Source organism: Aplidium turbinatum, chromosome 3 (genome assembly GCF_918807975.1).
Source record: "Aplidium turbinatum chromosome 3, kaAplTurb1.1, whole genome shotgun sequence".
Taxonomy (NCBI): Eukaryota; Metazoa; Chordata; class Ascidiacea; order Aplousobranchia; family Polyclinidae; genus Aplidium; species Aplidium turbinatum.
In genome coordinates, this window is record NC_137474.1 from 7,322,213 (window position 1) to 7,334,888 (window position 12,676).

The following is a 12,676-nucleotide window of genomic DNA, read 5'->3' on the forward strand; positions in this document are numbered from 1 at the left end:
ACCAACATTCTAAACCAGTGGAAAAATTCTATTATTATGACTTCAAAAACAAAACTATTTTATTTATGTTATATTCAAGTTCTTTTTGCGTGTTACACTACAAATTACTACACTACCAGTTAACTGACTATAATCAAACTACTAGGGCTAATTTCATTGCTAGGATCTCATTGCGGCGTGTTTACATAGCCGCAACCACTTGATATCGGTTTCATTTCTGTCAAAACTACCGATGTGAAATCCAGACCGCCATGAATCTCACTTCGGTCGCCGCGTGTAAACAGATTACGCGTTCACCAAACGAACCGAAATGGAAATCTTTCATTTCGGGCGCAATGAAACGTCATGTAAACGTAGCCTTACCACTCGCCTACTCGTACTTGTCTCCCGTATGACGCACGTTAATCAAAATATTATTTTTTGTAAGGTTGGTTTAGATTCAGCTCATAACCGACAGTAGTTATAAGTCCATAATCTAGTTTTTGTAAAAAGGCTGCGAGTTCCATTCACTGTTATAAAATGGAAGATGTCGAAGAGCTTCAATCTATGATGTGCGATGACGAAAAACGTAAAAAAAGGCGGGAACTTAAAAAGAAGTATTGGATGATAGTGTTGGGGGTTATTCTTCTATTTTGTGGCTACACGTCTTACTTAATTCTTCAATCTAGTATTCGAATTGAAGATGGAACAGGTAAATTTCGTTGTGACCAATTTCAGACTTATTTTTCCGGTTGGCTTCAATCTTAAATTTTGGTTTCAAGGTTAGTGGGCCAGTTTTAATGTTTGCAGACATGCCATAAACCTCCAACTTAAACAAGTCTTTTGTGATTGTCAGTAAAATAACGCTTTATGGATCTGGTAAGTCGATGCATTCACTTTTTTACAACTTTCAACTGTTATGAACCAATAAAGAGTTCGCGAACTATCAGCAATGATTCATTCTCAAGCTTTGTGCAATGGAGAATTGCTTAGCTATTCTTAAATAACATTGACACAACTTGCATCAATAAGCTCTTTGAGGGCTAGATGAAATTATTTTACAGGCTGGATGGGACCCCCAAACAGTAGTTTGAAAACCTCCGCACTAAGCTATTGAAGAGATCATCCTCACATGTTGAAAAGCATCATCCAAGCAAGCCAATTTAATGCTTTCTTGTTTAGGTTCGAAAATCACCATGACCACTTATGCTTGTCAAATTACTATCAGTATCCTGTTTGCACCTTTGATCTTACGACTTATTGGAGCCAAAAAAGCTCTTATAACGGCAGAATGTTCTTATATATTGTATGCTTGTGCTAATGCGTTTTCCAGTAAGTTGTAGGTCTAATATTAAATTTATAGGTCAACTAGCCTATGAGGTAGGCTATGGGTAATCGTAATTAATATTCTTAATCGGTTTCAACTGTGGCCTACGAAATATATGGCCAAAGCACTGTGCACAAGCTTTGAGAATTGAAGGCTGACATGCGAGTTTATGGTGATGCAAAATGTCATTATGAAGGAAGTAGGATATTTTTTGCATTCGTGGAGCGATACTTTGGCCAGCTGAAGTTTTCCTTTGTGTAAATCCGTTTAAACCTTAATTTTTTTTTAAGCTTTTCATGACAAAAAAAACATTGAATTGCTTAAAAAAAAACATTTCCATCAAACATAGTAGGCTACGGTACATCCGTGGGCTACACTTTATACAACACACCGAAAGCTCAGTTGATTAAGCGCCTTATTTTACCAATGAAGAAACTGCAAGATCAACCGGCGTTGGTTCGACTCTCAGGGTTATCGCCTACACTTAAACAACACAGTTCAAAGAATGCTCTCCAGTCTACATTCAGTGGCAACAAGTCAATGGAATAATTCACAAAAAACCACACTTTGTCAAACTTCACTATGTCAAACTTATTGACCGGGCCTGCGTCAGTGATTCAAAGCCTCTACAAGTATGTGAAACTGTTGGAATACGCTTTCAAAGAAGGTTTTCAGTCCAAGGATAAAGATTCCTACAAACAATAAATGATTTAACTTCATCCTTCAGTTATAAAGACTTGTGCACGGTGTTCTGGCCAACAGGTTTTTAAGCCACGGTTACAGCTGATCAAACTTTTTGTAATTGCAAGCAAATCTATAGGCTACACATAATCGTAATTGAATGTAGGCTAATATAAGCACACAAAGCCGGAGTAACGCATATTCAGTTATATACGCGCATACAAAAAATATTGACGCCGTCAGCGTAAACGCAAACGTTCGAAAAAACATACGCCGTATGCGTCAACGTAACTTGTAAAAAAAGTTGGCGGCGTCAGCGCATACACTAGCGTAAACTCATTTTGGTTGCTAGGTGCCAAACATTCACACGGTATAAATCACTCGAAACAAACAAGTTATATTTTGAATTTCCACGAAGAAACACAAGCATCTGAAAGTGTTCATCTGACATTTTGCTGCGTTTTGGTTTCAATATGTCTTTGCCCATTGAAAACATTCTTTCAACTGCAGCGCTGGAAGGTATTGGCGTGTTGTAGCGAAAAAAAGACATTAATAAGTATACGTTGACGCTATGCGCTAAAAAACCGCGAAAACTTTACGGCGTAGCCTCAAGCGACAACTATCCAAAAAAATGTGGCCGTAAGCGTTAGCGTAAACAAAAAGTCTACGCCGCAAGTCTGCACGTAGAATTTGCGGCGTATACGTACATCTCTGCCAATAGTGAAACTCGAGGCATTGTCTTGGAAACAGCAATTCTCATGTCATTTTCTCATGCAAGCCGGTTTCGTTTTTGTGCTTTGGCTTTAACATCCACCAGAATACAGTAGAAAGCGCATGCTCGCATACCGGTACATAAGTGGTTACGAATGGCATGAGAACTTCAAGGGCAACTTTTGCAGAGATGTACGTATACGCCACAAATTCTACGCCGCAGACTTGCGGCGTAGACTTTTTGTTTGCACTAACGCTTACGCTACGTCTCCAGAGCCGCAAGTATGCGAAACTGCCAGGAATAACCTATCAAGGCTTTGTCAGTTCGAGGATAAGCATTCAAAGCCAAACCAAGGTTACTGTGATAATATTGATATCTTTTAGGCCTACAAGAATAACAATATGTTCTTACCAGGTCCTGTACTTCTTTATCTGGGAGCAATCTTCGCCGCTTATGCTGAGGCTGTTTTTTGGTTGCCGATTGGTATTAGTTTCGTTTTCTTTGCACAAAAATACAAACGTTTCTCCAGCAAGCCTCTTTCTAGTTGTATCATGGAGTTTTGTGGCATGATGTTCTCAGCATTCCAGTTAAATAATGTAAGTAAGTGCTTAAGCTAATAGGTTTTGTAACACCACTTACACTTTGCCGCTCACATACTTACAAACGACAATTGGAGACTTTTATAATCCTTCTGTAGAGAGTGCCAAACAATCTTTACACTAAACGTACGTACTTCGTTCTTTTGTGCTTACATGTTTACTCATTATTACATCAAAAATAGCTTTTACTCTATAAAATCTCTACGCCTGTTTCACCCTAAAAAGGGGATTATCAGAAGGTCCTTATTCAAATAGAATTAAATGATCAAACAATTCAAATAGACTCTAGAGCAGTGGTTCTTAACCTTTTGCCTTGTCGGTGCCACCTTGAAATTACCAACCAGTTCTCGTACCCCCTCTTAGGATTGGCTAAAAAGTCATAGTCGCCTATAGTTCGAAATTTTTGTTAAAACCTGGTAAAATAACTTTGCTTCTTACGTCATATTATAACAAACCTTGATAATTTAGCATCTCCGCACCGCTTAAGCACAGGTCTCGCACCTCTGAGTGGTGCGTGCACCCCTGGTTAAGAACCCCTGCTCTAGAGCAAACAAAATTTGTAAAACAAGGAAAAACTAGATGTTTTTGTCTCGATTTTGGGTGGGGCACGTGATCTACATAAAATTATATGTAACATAAGAAACATGACGAAACAACGAAGCGAAAAGTGATTCATTGAGCAAATTGAATATAGCTAAAGCAGTGGTTCCCAACCTGGGGTTCGCGGACCCCTTGGGGGTCCGTGAGAAAGCATTGGGGGTCCGTGATTATCTTAATGAATATTGGAAAAAAAACAACTTTGTTCTATATGCACGGATTGAACACCAGCTATGCTCGGGAACAAATCCGGATTTGATGCTTTAGTAAAAAACTAAGCTGCTCGCGTGGTTGTTACCCATTGCTTCCTGTACAGGTACGCCTTAGCAGCAAAAACTTTACAAGCAAGTCTCAAAGTAATTCTGACGAATTGCGTGAAAGTCGTTAATTTCATCAAAAGCAGAGCTGTAAACCACCGTACTTTTAAAGCGCTCTGTCAAGAAGTAGGGTCAGATGACGGAGTACTTTTTGTATTATTCTGAGGTACGTTGGTTATCTAGAGAAGTTTTAAAACGACTGCAGCAGCTAACAAATGAGGTATATATTAACTCTTTTGAAAGCAAAAGGAAGTCCCCTCCTAAAATTGTTCTAGAGTAAAAGTTTTCTATACGGCATGGCCTACTTAGCCGATATTTTCGGTCATATTAACAATGTTAATCGTGGCATTCAATGACCAGGTGTGACAATAATTGATGCAGCTGAAAAAATGAAAGCGTTTTTAGCCAAGCTGCCGGTTTGGAAACGCAGATTGGAAGCAGGTAATTACGCTAACTTTCAAATGTTAGAAGATCTTATCTTGATGGATGAAACTCAAAGAGAATGTACTCTTTTGATCTTTATGAGAGAAAAATTTTGTGCACACTTGAAACCCTGCAAATCTCATTTCAACGTTATTTTAATTTAGAACACCTGCCGAACGAAGTTGAAACATGGATTCGAAATCCTTTTCTTTTTGACTTGAACAACATTAGCGATGACGATCTCAGTAAAGATGACCTAATTGATTTGAGATCAAAAGAGTTATTACGCATTCAATTTCATTCAAAAACTGTGGAAGAATTTTGGTGCTCACAACTGCAAACCTACCCATTCTTGGCAAAGCAAGCGATTATTGTTTTGTTACCATTCATAACCACTTAACCTTTGCGAGGCAGGATTCTCAGCTCTTGTTACAATAAAAACAACATCGAAATCGCCTGGACAGTGGACGTTGAAGATAACATGCGTGTTGCATGGTCAAAAACTCAACCGCAGTTCAGTCGTTTAGTTCAGGAAAGGCAACAACAACCATCTCATTAAATTTGCTTACGTTGAAAAAGTTTCGACATGGCACTTTGGGTCACCTTAATATTCAAATACTGCTGACATTTCTTGAACAATCCATTCATTTTCTTATTTGAGCAACTGTTTAACCTGATATTTGCCGCAGAAGTCATAGCGGCAATGCAATATGACACCGTACAGTAGTTGAGTAGCATAATTATTACAATAGTCAATAGTACTGTGATTGAACTGACTCCTGTGAAAATAAATTTCTTTGCAATAGTCAATAGTATGTTAATTGAGTTTCAGGCAAAAGTTAGGTAGGGGTCCGCAGAATTAATAATTTGTTTAAAGGGGTCCGTGACAACAAAAAGGTTGGGAACCATTGAGCTAAAGCCAATTCTTTGGCGAACCAACACAAAGGTTGCTGCAGATGGCGGACCGGCGGTTGAGAACCACTGGCCTAGGCAATAGGCAACGAAAATAGCATGCTCAACAAAGTATGCATGCAATTCATTCTTTTCCGGACCTTTTGCAATGCAAAGTTACGGATCATAGCCAGGCATGGAGGAACCATTTTAAAAGTAGGTGGGCCCAGAGGCGCAGCAGTTAAAGCCAATCAAAATGAGTGAAGACCTTTTTTTAGAACTCCCTCTCTGATTTGCCGTTTTCGCTACCTTTTCAAAGAAATTTGGCTTTCAAAAGTGGGTGGGCCAGGCCAGGCCTACCCAGAAAATAAATTAGGTGGACCCAGGCTCACAAGGCCCACGTGGTTCTTCCATCCCTGGTCATAGCATCAAATAATAAAAATTTTGCAACGCCTAAATTGATGCACAACATGCATATGCTGTTCAGTCGGTTTTGAGTCATTGTGAAGGGCAAACAATTTTTCACAAGTTTTAGTGTGCTAAAACCACGTTCTTCACTAATTGTTAGCAACAACTAGGTTATTTAACCTACAATAGAGTAATTAAAATATTTCACATTTATGTACAGTCTGTAGGCTACTGTATACAAGGAAAAAGTGAAAGAGCACTTTTTTCATCTATTTATATTATTATAAAGTTAGTACCGGTACATCTTTATTTTAGTAGTAAAAATGGGCCCCCTTCAAAAATAAAAACACAAAAAACTACTCGTTTTTCCTTTTCAATGTTATGCTAGGGGGGAAAGTTGCCCGACTTGCCCCTTCTCGGAGCCCCTGGTGGTATCATCAAAACATTATTAGCAAGTAACGATGAAAATTTTCCTAATTTTTCTTGTTGTGTGTTTGCTTAAAAACAAGCAGCCTAATAGCGGGATTTTATTTGCATTCAGGTGATGGGGAATCTGTTCAGCGCAATTGTCCTATTCATATTTGAGCGTTTGGAAGCCCCCATACCTTCCAGTAACACAACTCTGTCAAGCACAATGCAACCAACTCTCAAATTTAGATCAAAAACTGAGATTGATATGAAAGAATCTGGTGGTTTCATCACAACTAAACCTGCTTTGCAGTCAACTAATGTTTTGTTGGAAAGTCAACCCTTTAACAGATTTCTGTATTGTGGATCTAACGACTGCCAAAATCCCAACATTACACAGGAAAATATTAATCAATACGTGCCAAGAAATCCAATAGCTTTGTATGTGTTGTCGGGATGCTTGTTGCTTCTCATGATTTCTGGAATGACCTTTCATATTGTTCTTGTTCCGAACATGCCATTAACTGAGTTCAGTAGCACCACGAAAAGTGAAGAAAGTAACGAAGAAAAGCCAGATGAAGAAAATGGACACGAAGCCAATGGCATTCAAAACGAAGACAAGTTGAAGAAGTTGAAGAAGGTTGTTATAGAAAAACTTCATAAAGTCCTAAAATGATAAAGTCTTTCATTCAGAAGTCCTAAAATGATATGCTACTTGCAGCCTGTAGAATTAAGGCTTTTTCTGCGCAGAAACACTTAACTCTCCTTTTTGAGTCTGATTAATTTTATTGATGCAGTTAGCACATGCAGTTAGCACATGCAGTTAGCTTGCAATTAACCAGAAGTTGCAGTAGTTCTATAGTTACTATATTACAAAGATAGTTGCAGTAGGCTACAACACTGATGAATTATTATTTGTGTTCTCTAGTTTTTGTAACTGGATCTTACGATAACCATTTTTTTTGTAATATGTCACATTTTTCTTATGTCATTTGCAGATCATTTTATTATCTTTCACAACATTCAAAGACACAACTTTTTTGCTCTTTCATCCTAAACAATTTTTTCTTGTAAACCCAGTTGCTATTTATGTTGGGATAAATGCTGGTTTCATCATATTTGAATTCACAAGAGCATTTGCGTCATGTGTTTTGCGTGTTAGCCAGGTAAGTTGTATTTACCATGCTTTTGTTATGTTTTTATTTTGCGCCCATTGCAACAACATACAGTAGCTAGCCTATTGTGATTTCACGTGCAACGCAACTGACTGCAATCCAAGCAGCAAATAGACATGCAGTCATCGAGTCAACTGCTCCCACTATTTTAGGCTACCATTAAGTAGGCTATCTTGTGAAGACACAGCAGCATGTTCTTGAGCGCTGTCTAACTGGTATCCTTTCAAACGTCGAGCAGACGTTCTTACCACCCCGTTACATTGATGACAGTTTCTATTGTAGTATAGGTTACAGTAGCTAGACTACTTAGCTTTTCTAAAGTTTCATATTTTTACTAAACGTTTGTAATAACTTGACGTTTGAGTCAGTTCAAAAGTTTTTTTTTAAACCCTTGTGGTCTGCTCTACAAAAAGTTTTGTGTTTTATCAGGTCGGTGTGTGCATAGTTGTTAAAGCTGCAACCAGCTCCATCCACGCGTTCCTTGTTGGAAAGATATTTGGAAAGCGTGGTCGTTCTCCATTAATAGTTTTAGGAGCTTTTTTGGACATAGGAATGTATGTATTTTGTCTGTCATGGAGACCAACAGAGGAAACAACGTGGGGAGTGTACGTGTTATTTTTCATCGCTGGAATTTCCAATGCTACCTGGCAAATGATAGTTGCAAGTGAGAATATATGAAGTCAGACTACGACTAAATAAAGATTTTTCTATGACCAGTCAATCAAACGTTTCTAATTTACTATAAGTTTGCAGTCTATTATAGATTAGATTTCTAATAACGAATGTTTGATGGTCAGAAATAAAAAACAAACTGAAACGGTTGCTTCCTACAAGGTGTTCCAAATGGTTTTTAAACGGATCCAAGGGGAAACTTGGTTATGTGTTTGCCTCAAAATCTAGAGAAAATCTCTAGCTTAGTTTTTTTTTTTCCGTTTTTGCAAATTGTTCTCCCTCTATTCGATCGCTCAACCACATTATCACTTTAATTTATAACCAGTGACATAGGAATCGCGTGTTTTCAGCAATAGACGATTTATCAATACAGGGGTGAAAATTTTTTTGCTTTCAAAAACTGAGAAAATAATATAATATTCCGAAATAAGACACAATAATGATCAATGCTCACTCAACTAGACAACAATTAAATCAATCTAATTCCAGTGTTTATTGAAGTATGAGGTGATGTGTGCCTGGAGCATAGTTTACACTGTGGATGTGGGATATATCAATGTCGCTGTTATTATTATAGCCCTACACTTCTCAAAATGATGCCAAACATCCAAAAGTTGATTTTCACTTGTGAGCTATCAGTAAGGCATTGGATGAAAGTGTTTCCAGTTGAAATAAAGACTTTTACCGTCAGAATAATGGCTTAATCGTATTATTTATCACCACAGCGCAGGCCTATACTATATGGTAAGGTGGGGGGGGGGGGACCGCAGACGGATAGGCAACTCGAAATTTTATTGAAAATGTTTATAATACTACAACTTCGTTAAAGTACAAGTGATTGAAATCCTTCTAGAATCATAAAAAATATTGATTTTAAAACAAGCTTGTGGCTCTAATTTCTACAGAAATAAAATTTTTGATTGCTGGATAGTGGATAAATTCAGTCAAATACAAAATGTGTATCTTTAGCGAAAGGAATATTGAACCACAAAGAAACGATTAAAACAAAGTAAAAATGCCAAAATGTTCTAGGGGAAAAGCCTCCTGCAACCCCTAATAGATTTTTCACTTTTTTGAATTTCAATATTTACATTGATCATATTGCTTGGAATTTTTGACTCGTTCAAACTCTGGTGTCCCCCAAAAACTTCGTTCAGATCCGCTATTGCTCTTGGTAAATGCATCACTTTAATCTTTGATTTGTGGTCAAGTCTAGATTCAAATATAGGCTAAGTTTGTTTTCATTTAGGCGAGCTGTAGCCTATTAATAATTTTTTTTTTATTCATGGTTGTCATGAGTTCTACAGTTTGGAAGTCAAGCACTTGTACTGTCAGTTTTTCTTTGAGATGCCAAACAATTTTATGCTGTCTTCGCAAAGCTGGTTTGTTTAAAACTATCGACCAATCTTTCAGCAACTTTTGGAAGCGATTTCTACAAAAGCAAGGAAATCTCTTTTAACCTCTGGTGTGTCACTTTTGCTACCGGCTTCGTGTTGCATCTCAGTGTCTCCACTACCCTCTGTGTTTCAACAAAATTGTACTGTGGCATTGCTTGGGTTAGTGTGGCTGCAACTGCTGCGGGTAAGTCTTTTGGTAAAATACCATTGTACTGTATAGGCTTAAATATTTGCTAAACATGATACCCTATTGAATAAAACCAAACTGGACAGAACTGAACTAAAATTGCAGGACGCATTTTAATGAAGGAATGCGTAACTTTTTCCTATTTTTTATCGCGTGGGGTTCAAGCCTATCGCTGTGTATCAACCAGCAACATCCAGTAAAACTAGATTGATTATAGGATGCAGGCGTTTTGAAAAGTTTAAAAGCAAAACGCACAAATGAAGCACAATTTAATGTTTGGGTTGCTCTTATTGATCTTTCTTCTGATTCATGCAGCTTTCCGCCATACTCACATCACACGAGAAGATCCAGCAGAAAAGCATTTTAGATTGATTAATTGGAAAAAAAATTATCTTCGAACTGAAAATAGATTTTTTGAGAGTTTAATCCTGGCATTATTTGGCTACCCTAAGCTACTTGTTGAGGATTTGAACAACTGACGCAGGCCCGATCATCGAGGTTGATAGTAGAGTTTCCGCTTGTTATAGTTTGTGATCTGTGAATTACGGTAACATGGGTGACTTGTACACTTTTTTCGAATTTCTGTTTACCTTAAAAAATTCTTAAGTGATGAGAATAAAAGTTAGCATTAAAAATACCTCTCAAGTATGGGTCTTTCCAATACAAATGTGATTACTTTGAAAAAACAAATTGAAAAGTACCTTTTTTTCATTTAGCCTAAATGGTCTGTGCAAAGTCACCCGGCAATGGGGAGTCTTTGAACGAACCTAGAAAACGACTGAATGTCAAAGTTTAACTGGCAAGGGGTGGCTTTAAAGTACTGAATACATTGAAGTTATTCCCTAGTAACAATTGCTCTGTTCAAGTACATTATTTGAATGCAATTCTTTTATTTATTTTTACTATTAGGTTACGGTGTATCGACAATAACGAAGAACAAACCTATCAGGCACACAACGTTGATATTTAGTTAAATAACGTAGAAACATTGAGCAACTAAATATCAACCTTAATTCAATATTTAACTTCTGACGTTGTGCAATGTAGCCTACAGCGTTGACAGAACGTAGCGACTATAACAACCTAATATCAATGCTAAATCAACGTCACCAAAACAGAAAGTTTTCTCAATTTTCAAATATACCGGTAGGCTTACCGTATGCTAAGAAAATTTCAACGTCATGGTCAACGCGTTTTAATGAATTTTAAACGATAATTCCTTGTCTTGTGCATGCTGAGAAAGCAATAGGACCACACACAAAAAAAAAATAGGAAGACGATGCATCTTGCAGTACCTATCGTTGTCGATATTTGTAAAGAAATTGTTCAACAATATTTGTAAAGAAATTGTTCAACAAAAAGTTTTTGTTCATTAATAGTCTTTGGTCACTGTTTGTCTACCATTCATGTGAATCGACAGCAAACTTCAAAACTCCTCTTCGTAAAATTTCGGGAGCTTCTACTTTTTCAATCACTTTGCTGTGGGAAAACGCGCAGATTTCCTTTTCATCCGGAAAGCAAAAGAGGCCTTTGTCACATACTCGTTGAGTCTTGCTTCGCACAAAGGAGGCTTCGTAATCTTTGCTGCTCATTGTAGTGATGGATTCTACTTGTCCTAGATAGGCTTTCATCTTGAATGTTCGAAGAGCAAAGTTCACCAATAACCATTGTCCTGCTTTTATGCTGTCTTCACTGACCGGGTATTGTATCCGTTAGTTATCACTGAATAAAACGCAATCCTTAAAGAGCGTTTCAAGCGCACACCTCATGCGATAAACCAGCATAGCTTAATCCTGCCGTTTCTTCAAGGATAAAGTTAGGTACATAACCAACTGATCTACAGAAGTGATGCTCTACAGCCTACAGCCTTTGCGAATTAGCCCAAGCACTCAAAGCAAGAATGAAGAAAGCGAAAGATTAACTTTGCTGCGAAAAACGTTAGACATTGGTGGCATAGGCTAGAGAAGTCATGAGGTCATGAGGTCATGAGGAGAGCAGAGTTGAGTAATTCCAATATAGGAGTGAAAATCGGTGGCAGAATTATAAACAACTTGAGATATGCAGATGACACTACCCTTTTGGCCGAGAACGCACAAGAGGAAAGTGAAAGGGCTGGATTGAAACTCAACATCAAAAAAACAAAAATTATAACAACTGGTAAAGCAGATAACATAAACATCAAGATCGAAAATCAAGAAATTGAAACAGTGAATGAATTCATATTTTTAGGCTCAAAAATAAGCTGGGATTCTAATAACTCACCAGAGATAAGGAGAAGAATAGCGCTGGGAAGAAATGCATTTGTTGGAATGAATAGCATTTGGAAGAGCAAGGATATAAAATTAGAAACAAAAAAGAAGCTGATCAAAACTATAATATTCCCAATTGCAACTTACGGATGCGAAACATGGACAATGAACAAAACAGACAGAAGAAAGATTGACGCATTTGAATTGTGGTGTTGGAGAAGGTTACTGCGTGTTCCTTGGACAGCCAAAATAACAAACGAGAAAATTCTTGAACAAATTAAACCGGACATATCCCTAGAAGCTAGAATCGTCAGGCAGAAACTTTCATATTTTGGCCACATAATGAGAAGCAAATCAATGGAAAAAGACATCATGCTTGGTTTGGTGAGCGGAGGAAGAGGAAGGGGGCGCCCGAAAACAAGATGGCTTGACACGATTGTAAATGACAGTGGCATGGGAGTGCATGAATTGAAGGAGGCTGCGTGGGATCGAGAGATGTGGAGAAAGATGACGTATAGAGTGACCGAGAGTCGTAAACGACTGAACGGATGATGATGATGATGCTAGAGAAGTGCACTTCAGGAAATTTGTCTCGAATTGACAAAGCGTCTGATGAGTTATTCCTGGCGGTTTCGTTTACTTGTAAAGGCTTTG

The 12,676-nt window shown here is 37.8% G+C and overlaps 1 protein-coding gene across 1 annotated transcript; it reads left to right on the forward strand.

Annotated features, from left to right (window-relative positions):
* The first annotated feature begins 519 nt into the window (after window positions 1-519).
* On the forward strand, window positions 520-8,430 carry LOC145766493 (protein unc-93 homolog A-like). The gene is made up of 6 exons (XM_082578219.1): window positions 520-691; window positions 1,162-1,318; window positions 6,592-6,982; window positions 7,341-7,508; window positions 7,947-8,181; window positions 8,315-8,430. Exons 1-6 carry the CDS (start codon window positions 520-522, stop codon window positions 8,428-8,430), a joined length of 1,239 nt encoding a protein of 412 aa, XP_082434345.1.
* Window positions 8,431-12,676: the final 4,246 nt, after the last annotated feature.